Source organism: Austrofundulus limnaeus, unplaced genomic scaffold (genome assembly GCF_001266775.1).
Source record: "Austrofundulus limnaeus strain Quisiro unplaced genomic scaffold, Austrofundulus_limnaeus-1.0 Scaffold48, whole genome shotgun sequence".
Taxonomy (NCBI): Eukaryota; Metazoa; Chordata; class Actinopteri; order Cyprinodontiformes; family Rivulidae; genus Austrofundulus; species Austrofundulus limnaeus.
The window spans coordinates 1,019,698-1,036,076 of NW_013952450.1; the positions used below are offsets into that span (position 1 = coordinate 1,019,698).

Below are 16,379 nucleotides of genomic sequence, written 5' to 3' on the forward strand. Positions count from 1 at the left end.
TTCTGTGGCAGGATCTGGCAGAATTCTTGGAGCAAATCGGCTTCTCCAAATACCTCCAGCTACTAGAGGAACAAGACATCGACCTGCGGATATTTCTCACCCTGACCGAGAACGATCTGAAAGAAATAGGAATCACGTGAGACGTTTGGTCTTTTTTAATTAAAATTTGAGGTCGTAAGAATCAGTTCTACTCAGTAAACCATACGCACAGTTGAACAGCAGGTGTGTTTTTAAGTGTGACAAAGGTTTAGCATCTACAATTTTAAAATCAGGCTGTCATATTTAATAACATCAATAAAATTGTTTTCACCTAGATCACATCAGATGTTTATGAATCAGGGCCTGTATTTATTAGAATTACTCGTAAGAATGCTGCTAAGAGTGGACTTAAGTGTAAAAAAAATTCTTAAAAGCTGATAGTAAATGTCAATTATCAAGCGTCTCAGTCTTACTTTAAGCTAAGTGTAGGAGTGATTCTTAARTGTCAGTCTTAGAGCTGATTTGCGACACCTGGCTGTGCCGCAAAGCTGATCCTGGATGTCGTTAGAAAAAACCCTGGCATGAACCAATCACTGCCTCAGATTCCATGTTCAAGAATATTGTCGGAGAAATGTCAATATAAGACTGTGAAAATCCTAAGATAAGTTCACTTTCAACACACTAATGTCACCTTGTTCTGATTGTCTGTAAATTACATAAAATGTCCTCATTTGCATCATGAATASAGACAAAATCGCATGCACTTAGTATATTTGATATTTTCTCCAAAAGCCACACAAATATCTGCCTTTTAGTCCAACACTATGCACAGTTTTTTTTTTTTTTTACTTTTCTTTCTTCTGCATTTCTGATGAAACCTGTTTTCCACCTTTATAACTGGGGAGGAGGACAGTTTTGTTCTCCGTCTTCAGTCCATCTCAGACCCCTAGTGGCAACTCTTAACCACTTTAGAGTCCTCTGGAGCAGTCTGAACTTTTCGGGAGAGTCAGTGATTCTTAGATTTAAGGATTTTGATAACTGGCACTTACACTTAGGAGCAAATCTAAGAAATTTTCAACACTTAAGTTTAAAACTCTTAAGAAGTTTGATAAATACGGGCCCAGATTTTTATTTTACATGAATAAAACTTGCCTGCAGATGAAAAGAGGTGATGTTTGTAGTTTTACAGGTTTGATGGCTTGTTTAGGTGAAGCTGGAATAAGAAAAAAAAAACATCTGTCTGAAACTTCGTGTCGCTGAAGTCAAACCACTGCTGGCTCTTAAACAGAATGTCTGTTCCTAAACGCACGAACAAATTAAACTGAGAACGGATCCTTATGGCCTCGTATTTAATTCCTACCAGGACTCCTGGGGCGTGTTTTTAATTTGATGTRGAGCTGAATTCCTCCTTGTCCTCCAGACTGTTTGGACCCAAACGCAAGATGACTTCAGCGATCGCTCGGTGGCACAGCAACGCTCGACCGCCCTGCGACGCTCTGGAACAGGCTTACGCGGACCAGCTGGAGGCTGAGATGCAAGAGATGGCGATCCAACTCCACAAGGTATCTGTGAAGAAAATATTAACCAAAAGCTGAACCGAAAAGCTTTTTATTTTATTTTAAATGACATTTCTCTGACTCTGCAGCGCTGCGAGGAGATGGAGAGCCTGCAGAGCCAGGTGTCTCAGGAGAAGGAGCTGCGGACGGTGATGGAGGGATGCCTGATGGAGGACAAGATGGCGTGGAAGAGGGTCCAYGCTGAGCTGGTGGAAGACCACCGGCTGGCTCAGGATGCGAGCAGCAGCCTGACGAAGGCGAGGGCGTGTCAGGAAGAACTGTTCTCTCATCTCACCACAGAGGGGGAAGTGAGTTCTGGTCCGGAAGAGAGAGAAAAACCTGATCCTGGTGATAAAAGTGCGTCGACACCTTCCTGGATAATTGATTTAAAAATGATAGAGAAACTTTTCTTTTTTAAAGACGTTTATCATTCTCTCATAGCTGCAGATGAGCTGAAACATTCCTCTGTCGTAGATCTGATGAAGAAGCTGAATTCTTACCAGGAGGAGATGGGTACGTAAAGAGGGATGTTTGGATATTTGATGATTAAACATTAAAGCTGATCGCTCTGTCACCACAGCAGAGACTCTGCAGACCATCCTTCAGAGTCTGAGGCGCCTGAGTGCCCCTGAGAAAGTTTCAGACAGCTGGGAACGACCTTAGTGTCTCAGGTGACGCCCGTCATTTGTCTCAACACCTGTTTGCCTTTCGTAAATTAAACTCAGTTTTTTTTTTTCTCTCCTCTGCAGCGGATTTTCCTCGTGTTTGACGGAGGGTGATGTCACCACCCTGGACAAATCTCAATGAGTTGGGAGAAGGCCGAAGACGAGGCCAACCCTGCTGGAGCGAAGCGGCGCGGACCCGTTGCTCGCCCGTGATTGGCAGATGGACCGGAGCTCGTCCAATGAGGGCAACGCAGCTGCTGCAGAGAGGGGTGGGGGGGCTCACGACCCCCGACCCCCTTGGGCTGGACTTCTGTGGTTGAGTTGTATAACAGCACAGAAAAACAGGAGGGAGTGCAGAAGGATCAGAGGGTGTTTAACTGTGTCCTCGTTTTTTAACGCACTCATGTTGAGCTGAAGATGGAGACAAAATACGTTCTGCTTAGTAAAATTTATTAGTTTAAAATCTGTGTATCTAAAAATAAATGATCATAAAAACGATTTTTTAAGATGAGGATTTTAGAGTTTCTTAAAGCACAGTCCTCTTAATGCCCAGAAATCCTCCTCAATGATTTAATTTTTTAAGTGAAAATGAATTAAAACTCAAAATTAATTTTTGCTGTTATTCTYCTTATTTTTGAAACAACATAAAACATGCAACTGTAAATATGAGAAGTTGATGCACGTTATACAGATGAAGGCAGAGCTAGAACAAACGTCTGCACACTTYTTCAGTTCAGACCACTGCAAACTGTGTCAGCCCCTGAATAATCTGTGTCCAGTATACACGAGTGAGCTCATTTCAGTTTTTGAGACAAGATTCAAGAGATAAATATTTAACACTCAGTGTCATAAATGGGTTTTAATATCTACAGTACTTCAAAACAAGTCATGTACAAACATTGCTTGTGTACAGCTTTCAGAATTTTACAGAGGGGTAAAAAACCTATAAAATTCAGCAAATTTGGATTTACTTTCAGCTGCTGTTATAATTTAACCTACATTACTGTGAAATCAGAGACCAAATCAAATGCAAATAAATTACCTTGTCATTGAGTTTGTTCTTAAATTGTTGTCCAGGAGAACACTTAAAACCTCTTTAATCTTCAGACTCACTTCAGGATGGAGACGACGTGTCGACGCTCCAGAGGAGAGCAGGAAGGCGCTCACGTGTACTCGCACAGGTGACCGCAGCCAGCAGGGCAGTGAGCGCTGCTCTTCAGCCAGTTCATTATGTGCTCTAAATGTCCTCCGTGGCTGCAGCCCTGACACCACACAAACAGCCCCTTCACCACATGGTGGCACACCGCACAAACACTGGCACACTGGCGGCACCTGAAGGAAGGAATCATATTTGTGAGCTTGTTTTATGGCAAAATTAAATATACAGGTGCTGGTCATAAAATTAGAATATCATGAAAAAGTGGATTTATTTTAGTAATTCCATTCATAAAGTGAAACTTGCGTATTATATTCATTCATTGCACACAGACTGATAGATTTCAAATTTATATTTTAATTTTGATGATTATAACCGAAAACTAATAACCTCAAATTCAGTATCTCAAAATTAAAATATGAAAAAGTTCAATATTAAGACACCTGGTGCCACAATCTAATCAGCTAATTAACTCAAAACTCCTGCAAAGGCCTTTAAATGGTCTCTCAGGCCCTGTCCCAACACCCACACTCCCACCCTCGTTATGTGCGTTCATGTTGACGGGTTTGAGCGTGTAGTGTGTCCCACCTTCTCCACATCCGCCCTTTGCCCCGCCCATTTTAGGTAGTATTTCTGCCCTTCCGCAAACTCTGCATTTTTACAGACTTCGGTGAAGTGTATTACTCACAATTCATTACTGCCAAAACAGTGACATCTTTTTTTTTTTTATAAACCTTTATTGAACATTTGAACATGGTACAAAAAATAACAATGCTGCCAGGGGGAATGAAGAACTATAAATGAAAAAAAGGAAAAAAATGTATAAATATATGTAATAATAATAATAATAAACATTAAATAAAATGATTACACCACAAAAAAGAACCAATCACGACAAAGTGAACAAGACATTGTAATTTTTTTGCCTTCTGATTAGTAGAGAAGTGAATAGATTGCATATAATGTGTACACTCAATCATGAAGGAGATAAAATTTGTTTCTTTCTTTAAACATTTGCTTTTATGTTTATGAAATTTGGCCTAACAGCGACCGGTAGTAACTGGTGTTTGACGTAATCCGTACTGTCCCAATTCTCAATTGTTTTGCACGCTTGTAACCTGCACACTCGAACACTTATGTGCACTTGGACTGAATCCACACTACACAGAGGGGCGTAGGGTGTACATTGAACATTGGAACTGGGTCTCAGTCTAGTTCTGTAGGCTACACAATCATGGAGAAGACTGCTGACTTGACAGTTGTCCAAAAGATGACCATTGACACCTTGCACAAGGAGGGCAAGACACAAAAGGTCATCGCTAAAGAGGCTGGCTGTTCACAGAGCTCTGTGTCCAAGAACATTAATAGAGAGGTGAAGGGAAGGAAAAGATGTGTTAGGAAAAAAAGTGTACAAGCAAGAGAGATAACCGCACCCTGGAGAGGATTGTGAAACAAAACCCATCCACCAATGTGGAGGAGATCAAAGAGTGGACTGCAGCTGGAGTCAGAGCTTCAAGAAGCACCACACACAGACGTATGAAGACATGGGTTTCAGCTGTCACAGTCCTTGTGTCAAGCCACTGTTGAACAAGAGACMGCSTCAGAAGTCCTGGGTTAAAGACAAAAAGGACTGGACTGCTGCTGAGTGGTCCAAAGTTAGGTTCTTTTGGAAATCAAGGTCCCAGAGTCTGGAGGAAGAGAGGAGAGGCACAGAATCCATGTTTTCTTGAGGTCCAGTGTAAAGTTTCCACAGTCAGTGATGGTTTGGGTCCATGTCATTTGCTGGTGTTGGTCCATTGTGTTTTCTGAGGTCCAGGGTCAACGCAGCCACATACCAGGAAGTTTTAGAGCACTTCATGCTTCCTGCTGCTGACCAACTTTTTGGAGATGCAGATTTCATTTTCCAACAGGACTTGGCACCTGCACACAGTGCCAAAGCTACCAGTACCCAGTTTAAGAACAGGTATCCTTGTTCTTAATTGGCCAACAAACTCTGAGATACACCAGACCCAACAATTCAGAAGAGCTGAAGGCCACTATCAGAGCAACCTGGGCTCTCAGAACACCTGAGCAGTTCCACAGACTGATCGACTCCATGCCACGCCGCATTGCTGCAGGAATCCAGGCAAAATGAGCCCCAACTAAGTACTGAGTACATGTACATGCTCATACTGTTCATGTACATACTTTTCAGGTGGCCAACATTTCTAAAAATCCTGTTTTTGAATTGGTCTCAAGTAATATTCAAATTTTCTGAGATACTAAATTTGGTGTTTTCATTAGTTATCAGTTATAATCATCAAAATGAAAAGAAATAAACATTTGAAATATATCAGTCTGTGTGTAATCAATGAATATAATACACAAGTTTCACTTTTTAAAAGGAATTACTGAACTAAAATCAACCTTTTCATGATACTCTAATTTTATGCCCAGCACCTGTATACTCCGTCTATTGTACGTCAGATTTTAAGGCTTACAGGAAACATTAAACAGACGAGTCCATACCTGTCACAGATCCAGCCCTTGTTGCTCATTGGTCGCTTGCAGTTGCTGCAATTGATGTGCAGAGTTGTGGACGTCTGGTTGAGGCAGGTGATGGCGTTGCACGTACTCAGCTTGATCACCTCATTGGACACGTTCCAAAGCTCGAATCTCTGCAGCAGGTCTATGTAGGACATGTACCAGTGCTCCTGATGGGAAAAACCCAAAACTTTGTTGGACTTTATATTAGTAAAATATAAAAACAAAATCATAAAGAGCGCATTAATGGTAACTCAACATTTTAGTTCAAAATCAGTGGAACAGATTTCTTTTAAGACTTCTCTTTACTAAAATACTGTATATTAACATTTTGGTACATATAAATCACAATTTCCACATTATTAAATGGCTTAAAGTCAAAAATTTAAAGGAAAGTTTTCACAACAGATTTTATTTATCCATTCTTCTTCAAGGGAGACCTGGACCTGAAGGCAGCCTACACCTTGGGCCTCATGCAAGAACTGTTCGTACGAACAGATTTGCTCTTAAGTTGTGCGTACGAGTGATTTAGGAGAATTTGTGGCATTCACCAATTTTCTCGTACACTTAAGATTTTTTTTTTCCCAATACAAACAAAATTCATGAGTGGTCCAGACCTGTTGTATATTTTACGAGCAGTCTGCTGTTTTCCAGATGGATTTTCTTCCATTAATAACTTTATATTTCATTAGTTTGAAGATATTTTGAGTTGAAAATAAATCACACTCCATAATTATGTTGACAATAGGTTATTCTGTTTGAATTGGAATTAGATTTTAAATGTAACTAATGACATAAATTGGTTAGATTAAATTAAATTGGCTATTAATGCTGTTGTATATCACTACAATATTAATATGAAGATTTCAAACTAAAAACCGTCTTCAATTATGCATTAATTGAAGTTTGGAGACATTTTAAAATGCGACACTTGAGACAGTCAGGAGGGGGTAACGGTGCGCGTCTGCTCTTCTTCTGAATAAATGAAAACTATGTAACAAAGTTGTTTTAAATCAAAAATATTTGACCAAAGAAAAACCGGAGCAGGACTAGAGAGTGATTGTGATTTAGATTTTTATTTCCGTGTCTGTATACGACCCACAGGAGACACGACGTTAACAGCAGTCGTCATTTCATTCATCGGCTTTAGCAGGTCTGACGCTGCTAAAAATGACATTTTTTTTCTGGATCTCTGAGAGCAGGGCTTCAACCTCAGAACTCGTAAAGTTCTTTTTTACTTTGCGATGTAATTTATGAATGGACACTTCCTGGTATGTGGAGCAGGAAACATAGACTTATATGGTGTTTTTGGGGTGGTAATTATGCTAATCACCTCTCCTCGTGCACGAGCAGCTGATACACATTCATCAGTTTACGCAGCTCATTTACACACTTTTCCTGAAGACAGAAGAGTTTGTTGAATCTGACGTGACATGTTCGTACGAACCCTTCATACGAACAAAAGTAAGAAAAAATTAGGATAAGAATACGAACATGTTCTTGCATGAGGCCCATTGTTTTGTTTTTGGACTGTGGGATGAAACCAGAGAAAGCCCACCGGAACAGGTCTCCAGGAGGGTTTTCTTCAGGCCCAACCTGGAGCGTGAAACCAGGACCTTCTTGCTGTGAGGCAACAGAGCTAACCACTAACCCACCAGGCTGCACATTCCTGGTTTACGGATGTCTGCTTCTTTTCTAACCTGGGTGAGGTCGTCGATCTCCTTGCGAATCCTTTCCCCCATGACGATGAGCATGGACACGGCCATCTGCACGTCGCCCTGCACGGCGTAGTAGCTCAGCATCTCCCTCACGATGGGGCAGAAGAAGCTGGCGGGCAGGTGTGGGCTGAACAGCGGCTGGGAGATGGAGATGAGAGAGAACGACTCGATGGGCGTCAGGCAGGTGACTTCCGCCTCGCTGCCGCTGACGTGCGGCGAGTCAGCCTTGTCCTGCTGAAGATGCTCCGGCGCTGATGGATTATCCATGATCTCGTGACGCAGCTGAAACGCCTCCTGGGGTAACGTGTACTCCTGCTCCTCTGTTAAATACAGAAGCAGGCTGAAGATGTACTGATGAAGACAAAGAGCTAGTTCCTCTGATGATGATGAGACTGACCAGCTTGGTTGTCTTGCTCCATAGAGTAGAGGTCATCGTCATCCAACTCCACATCAGCAAACATGTTCTCCACAGGGCCGTCGCTGCCCTCCGTCTCCTCGTTTTCTAAAATGAAACAAACACGATTAGTGAAAACAAGAAGAGTGACTTCGACCGGTCTTTAAGACTGAATCAGACACTCTCACCTTCATTATTATTGCTTATGAGTGAGTTCCCAGGTTCCAGGTGGATGTTATCCTGCCTGTTTTCACCTTTACTGCGCTCCAGTCTGCTCTCTGCACCCATCCCCGAACCCATTTCCTTCATGCTGAAACTGAGAAAAAAAAACACTCAGTCACTCCCATTTGGCTTCTAACGACAGGAGCTGTTTGTTTTGTGAAGGCTCACTTGTTTACCTGTTCATTAAAGGCAAGGAGCCGAGCTTACTGAGGTTGAGGTTGGAGGCTGGTGCAGCCATGTTCGCTGGGTCAGAGAACATTATTCTCAGCATGGTCCACGTAGTGGAAACCTTTAATAAACAGTTCAATTATTCATGTGTGAAATTGTACAAGCATGAGTTACACTGCTTTCTCTAAAGAAAAAGGTGACAAAATCACATCAAAAATGTGTCATTTTAAGTCAGCTAATGGTTCTGAATGTGTTCAATAAAAATGACAGAAAGTTTGTATGACTGTTAAATCTAGGGAGGAATAAAGAGGTTGACTGCCTAGTATTTCAACTGATGATGTGGGCTTGCATTTACCAAGTTAGCATGAAGTCACCACAGACTGTAAAGTTATTGTAAAGTTCAAAGCAAATATGAGTTTTCTTCAATATGATTGTCAGTGATTTGTTGGAGGAACTATTGCTGCAATGTACAACAGAGTATTAAGGCCACACAACAAGATTTTTTAAATTATTATTACGAGATTAAAGTCGTAATTTTACGAGAAAAAAAGTCATAATATTACGAGATGAAAGTCATAATATTACATGAAGTGTCTATTTTCCGTTCCTCATTTCCTCCTTATTTCCCCCACACCTGCTGTGTACAGCCGTGTGTGTGTGTTTATAAAGTAGTCCATGATGACTTGGGTCACTGTTAGATTAATATGGTTTCATCCAAATTAGCTACGTGATGACTCAATCTGTCAAAGCATCCATTAATTACAGTGCAGCTTCAGTTTATAGTCGTTTGCACAATTTCCAGGTTCTGCTACTAATTTGATGCTAATGTGCTAAAAGATTAACTATTTATTATTAAGCAATACTAAAGAAGAACTTGACAAGTTGCTCAACATTCCTCATTTTAATGCAGTGATAACTGCATGCTTTTTTATGTAAAGGCTAGAATATTATGACTTTATTCTCGTAATTAAAAAAAAAAAGAAAAAATTCCATCATAGCAATGAAATCTGTATTCTAATATAATTGTTGTGCTTTTCCCAGTAAATAAAATATCTCTGGGTTTTGGATTGTTGGTTTTCAGAAAGAAGACATTTGGTACAAATGTGACAAATTGCTTGATCTTTACCTATTTTTTGGACCAAATGATTTGAAATAATAATGACAGGATCATTGGGCTAAAAAATGGCAGAAAAAATAAGCCTATTTAAGAAAACACTCGATTTGTTTTACCTGAGGTCTTTTGAGCTCCCGAGCCACTTTGGCATTGTGATCACACAGCTCAGCAAACGGCTTCCCACTAAGGATGTAGAGTTGTGCCGTCTTAACAAACCAGTCCATGCGGTTACTGTCCAAGTCTGTCTCGAAGACACTAAGCGCACTGGACACGTGGGCGAACTGTTCTGTCAGGTTGGGCCTCTTAAAGGAAAAAAACGGGTAGCGACGGTCGCCTCCGGGATAAGGCTTCCTGTTAGCGTCACTACTGATCAGACTATCATTCACTGCGAAGGCCAAGTCACCCATCAGTCCAAAGCACAGACCCTCAGGATTGGCCATGTCCACGGGACGTGTGGCGTCTTCAAACATGTGCTGGTAGAGCGTGCTGTCCTTAGAGCCAGAGAGCAGAAACTGAGGGTCATGCTGGTGGCGCCAGACAATACCGGTTGTAACATCTTTGTGTTCCTCAAAAGTGGCAAAGGGAATAAAAGGCCGGCGGATGTCCCACACGTAGATGTTGTGGTCCACCATCATGGAGCAGGTGGCCAAGTGAAACTTCTTCTCTGGACGCCATTTTACCCGAGCGACCGACGCGATCGTCTGGACGCAGTAGATCTCCTTGGCTCGGTTTGTGGTCATGTCCCAAACCTTCACCATCTTGTCTCTACCTCCTGTGGCCAGCCAGCCCCTGAAACAGTCACAAGGAGGAAAAGTGACGGCTATAATAAACCTGAACTAAAGTTATTAAAGTGAAAAGCAACAAACACACAGAGCAAAATCTGATTATTTTTTTGTTTTTTTTAACCTGTCATCTGGATGCCAGTCGCAGCAGAACACAGGTCCGGTATGAGCAGTGAACATCCTCTCAAACCGATCTGGTCGTCTAATGTCCCACAGCTGGACGTTACCATTTTCAAAAGATGCAGCAAACGTGAAATAATCCTTCATGCTGAACTGAACGTCTCTCACACTCTCTGACTGACCTTAGATGCAAAACAAAATCATCAGAACAACATTTTAAAGAGTGAAAAAACTGGTTAAATGTGTTGTTTTGCAATCTGTATCTCATTTCAAACACGTCCAACTACCTGAGAAAGTGCTGACAGACTCCTTCTTGCGCAGGTCGAAGCACTTCATGAAGCCATCCTGTGAGCCACTCAGCAGCATGTAAACCTCCGTCGGGTGGAAGCACACCTTATTCACGGTGCGTTTGTGCTCCGTGAACAGCTGGTCCTGCTTGTTGCGCGAAGGCTTCCCCAGGTTCCACGTGACCACCGCTCCGTTCGTGGCGGCCGTGGCCAGCAGGTTCTCCTCCATCTGGTGCCACATGACGTCGGCGCAGCTAAAGTTCAGGGAGGGTTTGCGGCCAACGCGTAGGTTCAGCTTCTCCACAAACTGCTCCTCCTCCAGCCCATAGATCTTGAAGATGTTGCGTCCGGCGACGACCACCTGCGTGGCGTCTCGGCACACGCTGATGGCGTTGGCTGGAGCGTCCAGGTGGCAGAACATGGTTCGGCCACTGATGGCGCTGCTGCCGAGGGCTGTGGTAACCCGGGACATTTTCTCCATGTTCCTAATGGAGAATTGAAGTTAAAAAAAAAACACTGAATGACTTGCAATACATATTTTTTAACAGCAATACTCTAAAATGTGTCAAAAATTATTATTGCACCAGAAGGTGGCACTCAAAGAAGAAACAAAATTAGACAAAACTTTGTCTGGTGGGAGAGGCCAACTGTAACTGTAAAAAATATTCCACTTAACAATATAAATAAAATGTTTTTAGTAAATATAAAAGCTGTAGCACTCACTTGGTGAAGAACTGACTGCCTCATCAATCTCTTCAGCTGCACGGCGTCCTCTTCATCTGCTACCATGAGGGCTAACCTGTGAGTATGACGGTCATGTAACAAACATGCAGAGCTTCTGCTGCACCGAACTTAAGCTGAAGCTGTAATGTGAGTACATAAAGTTATAACCAACTACTCTTTACAAGTTACTGGTTAAAACCTTAAAAAGAGACAAAACTAACTATTCTGACAAATTCTGTCAGTTCCAGAATAGCAACTATCTACCAATCATAATGGATAGCAAACCTGTTTACAGTCACATCACATGGTCATATGATTATGTATTGCTTGCCTGGTGCTGCCATTTTGAGGGATCGTGTAAACAAAATGAATTCCAGTTGTAGAAAATTATTAACTGCAATGATATTTACTCCTGTGACAACAGGATGAAAATATTAAACAGACCCAATCATTTCTACTTATTTTTCCTCGGTCAGAAACAGCTAGAGGAAACCGTGGACAAATTCCTACAGGATTTAGACTCTGTTACTAAAGCTTCATGGTCTCACACCAAAGACAACGTGAAATATGCTCGACTGTACCATTTGATCAGAGTGAAATATTTGGTGTTTTCTACTGTTATGAAGAAAATAGTCTCCCATGTGAATTCAAGAACTGTTAAATAGGGTTTTGACTGATCAGAAAAATGTTTTTAGCTTAAATATATGTTCAAAAACTGCACTGAGAAAACAATCACATTAATAACACACACTCCTGATCAAAGTTTTATGACCAGTTGAAAAATAATCACCTTTTGCACTGTTATTGGAGTACTGCTGCAACAGTGCAACCACCAGCAGTACAGTTTCACTATAATAGATATAAGTTTCATGTTTTCAGCCCATACATGATCAGGAAGTTTGTCCTTGATGTCATTTCCAGATGCATCAAGTTCAAAACAAAAATAATCCAGTAATGTGAAAAATAAGTAAAATAATGTGTTTTATACTATATTTCTTAGAAATGCACATCACACTTTAACAATACAAATAAATGGCTTCTGCACATACAGACTTGTAAGGTCTGGGTCAAACCAAACGATCAAAAACAAACAAGTTTAGTCTACTATCTCTGATGCAAATTTTTTTTTTAATGTTTTGTATCGTTTCTTTCTGTATATATACACACTATTTCAGTGGTTTTGTATATAAGCTTTAAGTAAAAGTAGCATCATTTATTTACTTTATAAAATAATGTAATCTTAGACATCAAATCATTGTTGCAAAAATGTTTGGTTGCCTTTTTAAAATAATAGAATAAAAAATAATAAAGCAACCGGTTACTATATGATTAGCTAATGACGTCAAACAAAGTGGGGATTACTATTTATGGTTTAAATCAAGTAGCAAGTTTTAAGTTAAACAATGTATCGCGCTTCCCCCGCGTTTGATGTTTTCTAATCACATGATCGATTATTGGTCACTTGGTGCTCACGTGAAAGATCTACTCACCCATGAGGGAACAACATGTGCAGGAACCAGGCTCTCTGGTCATTTTAACCCTCCTCTTTCTAACGTAGTTCTCGCGACTCACCGCGCTGCTGAAGTTTCATTTCAATGTAAAAAATCTGTTGAGAAACAACACTCAGCTTCTCACCGCTTTTCGATCAGTTGGTGAGTTTTGGCTACAAGTCGGTGCACTCCCACCATAAACACAACCGCGATGTGACGTTGACGTTAGCTAGCTAACCCACAACAGGAGGAACTTTACGGAGAGCAAAACGCACGAGGAAAAAAAACCTTTTCTTTATCAAACAATTATATAAATGCGGAGACGTATTTAAAAGTATACCAGTTTAAGTTAAGGTAAATACTATACTTAGGAAATGACATTACTTCCAGGGACAAACCGAATGTTCTAAAGATGTTGCTAACTAATTTACAGCACCGGAAGTAGTATTTTACTATAATCTCGCGAGATTCCACCTCCAGCTCTGGTCCCGCGAGTTCAGCTAAGGATGGTGGTTTTATGGCTCCTAAACAGATCTTCACTTTTCTATTTATAGTTATTTAATAAGTATGTGTGAGGTCACAGATATGTATTTAGAATATTAAAAAATATTCAAAAGGATCATAACAAACATTAAAGTTTCAGAATAAAACCATTTTATCTTTTGTTTGATATTAGAAAAAAAGCATAAAATGTATTTAGCTACTCATGAATGTCTATGAACCTTTTCCATTGATACTCTTCTTTTTCCACTGTCTTTAATGCACTTAAAATCTSCTGTAGTTTGTTAGTATTTTTGTAGTCAGAGTCTGCACACCCCAGATGTGAGGTTATATTTTAATTATACCCTCTATGTTTTAGGAACTGTTCAAACTAACTTGGTTATCACTAAATGAAGTTGAGGTAGTTTTTTTCAGAAAAAAACTGCATATGTATTGTTCATTTTATATAAGCTTACATATTTCTTTTCTTTTTTCAAAATCAAGTTGATTGTGTGACCTGTGGGCCATGAGTGCTCTGTTTGCCTGTGAGGAACCAGCCACGTGGAGGAGTGTGTATGAAAAATACTGGGATGTAGTGGAGGCCCAGGCCAAAAGCAAGAAATCCCGGAAGCTCTTAGAGCTTGAAAAGTGGTAATTATTCCTAATTTTACCCTTGAAGAAACAGTGTTTCACACTAAAGTTTCCACAGAAATTAAGCATTTTCCACTAATTGTATTTACTTGTTATTCAACCCCTTACATGACCGTAAACTCTGTGTGTTTGTGATCAGGTACCAGGAGGATCTGCCCTCGCTGATTTCAAGTCGTCCCGACAAACACGTCACTCAGTCAGAGCTGGTGAAACTGATGGAGTGGAAACTGACAGTAAGGACGCATTATAAATAAAACTTTTAAAGCTCTTCGTCTTCTTCAGCTGTGTTTTCTTCAAATGTCTCGTACAAAAGATTCTGTCTCATCGTCTGTTTGTCTGTGTGAAGAGAGGGAAGTTCAGGCCGAGGCTGCAGCAGCTGGTGGCTTCCAACGGTGAAGACGTGGTCAAAAAATGCTCCAGGAAGGCGTTCAGCCTCCTGCCCGACGTGCAGGCAGCGATCGCAGAGCTCAGCTCCTTAAAAGGAGTCGGTCCAGCCACCGCCTCAGGTTGGCTCACAACTTCATCTTTTGTATCTAACTATAACTGGAGCAAACCTGCTATTACAAAAAAAAAAAGATAGAAACTCAATAATTCACCTGTTTGTGGGATTCTCTGAAAGGACTGGGTGATTGATTTTCAATAGGTTCACAGAATCCTGCTCACAAAGAATCCTGCTCACAAAGGCAGACTGAGGGTCTTTGGAGCTCCCTGCTCTGAGTCGTTGGTATTCTCTTCACGACAGTTTGGTTTGCTGCTGACTCTCCTTTCTGTTCCAGCTGTGTTGGCAGCTGGAGCTCCACATCTGACTGCGTTCATGTCTGACGAGGCTATGGAAAGCGTACCAGGGCTGAGGCCCATCCAGTACACAGCCAAACACTACGCTTTGTACCTGAACAAGGTGGCTGCGCAGTCTGCCAAACTAAACACAGGTGAGGTGAAGGCCCAAGGCTGTACCATCAATTTAGTCCTTTTTATTATTAGAAAAACGCAAATTTCTTTGAAACTGTTTTTGATGCTGAGAACAAACTGAACTTGTGCTGCTTCGCCTTGCCMCAGTGGACCCGCAGCAGGACTGGACCCCCCACAGGGTGGAGCTGTGTTTGTGGGCGATGACCACAGCCGGGCGGCAGCAGCTCCCACTTCTAAAGGATGCTGAGGTGAAGGGCAGCAGCTCAAAGGAGACCTCAGACCCTGAACCAGACCAGAGACCAGCAAAGAAGCTCAGAACTGTATAAAAGCATTCAACTTTCTAAAGAATTTTTAAAAAAATAAAGTTTATATAAAAAAGTAAATAATTATTTTCCACAACTTTCATTAAAATGTTTTCAGTGGTTCTTGAGATATTTTGCTAACACATGCACACATACACACTCAAAAGCATCATCCTCTGAAAACCAGCGACAAAAACTTTGCAAGCAGGATGTGGCCACAGTATTATTCTTTATTTATATCATTTCTAGATTAAAGCAAAGTACAATGAACAGTACAAAATAAAACAAAATATATTCATATATATACAATATAAAATGGTTTCATTCAGAACATTTAAAAAGTACAATAGTTTGTGAAGTAATTCATGAGGACTTTGATATAAATTATCCATATGTAAATTTAGTTTTCCTTTAGTCTGACCCAGAGAGGAAAAAGAAAATAGCTTCTTTTGCCCTTTTATTTTTTATTTTTATTTTTTGTAAACGCTGTTGGCTCAACCTCTTCTCTGGTCAGAGGTTGAACCGTGTTAGCTTGGCACCATTTTTATCGATACAAAGAAAGCAGCTTGTGAAAAACTACCACAGCAGCACAGATATGACTTTTTTTTTAATCTCTTAAAACGACTCCTTTCGAGAAACCACCTGCGACGTTTCTGCGTGACGGAAAGGCGCTCATTTTTTGTTATTTTTCTGGGAGTTGGGGTATCTGAAGCAAAGCCAGAAACTGGGAAAAATAACGATAAACTCCTCGCTTCACTCAGCTTCCAAAAGCGGACACATTTTAATCCTGACCCTGTTGTACATTTTGATGTCTCCGTCCAAACAAAATGTGGGAAATGAGGGTGAATTTCAGCACTTCTGGTCCCCGTTAAGAACCCCTAAATCAGATTATGAACTCATTTTTTTAAAGGAGCTACAGTGGCCTGCTTTTACCTGCACAGTCCTGTAACGAGAGAGAACACGTCTAAGAGCTAAACACAGAGAAAAGGCAACCTGGCGGGGCTTGTTGGCACACAGCAGCTCAGAGTGGCTACAGATGTTGGCATTACGACTTCTGTCTCACAGATTCTGTACACAATCGTAGAAAAGGTTCCACACAGCAAGCAACAACAAAGTGGCCTTTGCCTCTGCTTGGGCTTT

At 41.0% G+C, this 16,379-nt stretch overlaps 3 protein-coding genes across 6 annotated transcripts in view; 2 read left to right on the forward strand and 1 right to left on the reverse strand.

The window, feature by feature from the left end:
* Positions 1-2,810, forward strand: part of anks3 (ankyrin repeat and sterile alpha motif domain containing 3) — a gene marked incomplete in the record, with an annotated part of 6,553 nt that extends 3,743 nt beyond the window's left edge. The window contains 6 exon segments of one of the 2 annotated variants that reach the window (XM_014008171.1): positions 12-136; positions 1,400-1,541; positions 1,625-1,892; positions 1,977-2,048; positions 2,119-2,206; positions 2,285-2,810. In XM_014008171.1, coding sequence (XP_013863625.1) covers positions 12-136; positions 1,400-1,541; positions 1,625-1,892; positions 1,977-2,048; positions 2,119-2,198 — 687 coding nt within the window. 2 annotated transcript variants of the gene reach the window in all.
* Positions 2,811-3,044: 234 nt separating this feature from the next.
* On the reverse strand, positions 3,045-12,986 carry wdr24 (WD repeat domain 24). Of its 2 annotated transcripts, none has more exons than XM_014008170.1 (11): positions 12,898-12,986; positions 11,408-11,547; positions 10,685-11,169; positions 10,402-10,579; positions 9,612-10,284; positions 8,390-8,502; positions 8,180-8,307; positions 7,995-8,099; positions 7,580-7,917; positions 5,865-6,049; positions 3,045-3,532 (listed from the first exon to the last, which is right to left on the reverse strand). In XM_014008170.1, the coding sequence occupies exons 3-11, from the start codon at positions 11,163-11,165 to the stop codon at positions 3,364-3,366; spliced, it is 2,370 nt and encodes a 789-aa protein (XP_013863624.1). In that variant the 5' UTR covers positions 11,166-11,169; positions 11,408-11,547; positions 12,898-12,986; the 3' UTR covers positions 3,045-3,363. The 2 variants fall into 2 exon arrangements, with proteins under 2 accessions (XP_013863624.1, XP_013863623.1); XM_014008169.1 differs by having other exon boundaries at positions 11,408-11,483; positions 12,898-12,985.
* On the forward strand, positions 12,975-15,320 carry zgc:112496 (uncharacterized). Of its 2 annotated transcripts, XM_014008176.1 has the most exons (7): positions 12,975-13,059; positions 13,882-14,028; positions 14,168-14,261; positions 14,375-14,534; positions 14,805-14,957; positions 15,085-15,153; positions 15,192-15,320. In XM_014008176.1, exons 2-7 carry the CDS (start codon positions 13,904-13,906, stop codon positions 15,221-15,223), a joined length of 633 nt encoding a protein of 210 aa, XP_013863630.1. In that variant the 5' UTR covers positions 12,975-13,059; positions 13,882-13,903; the 3' UTR covers positions 15,224-15,320. The 2 variants fall into 2 exon arrangements, with proteins under 2 accessions (XP_013863630.1, XP_013863629.1); XM_014008175.1 differs by having other exon boundaries at positions 15,085-15,320.
* Positions 15,321-16,379: the final 1,059 nt, after the last annotated feature.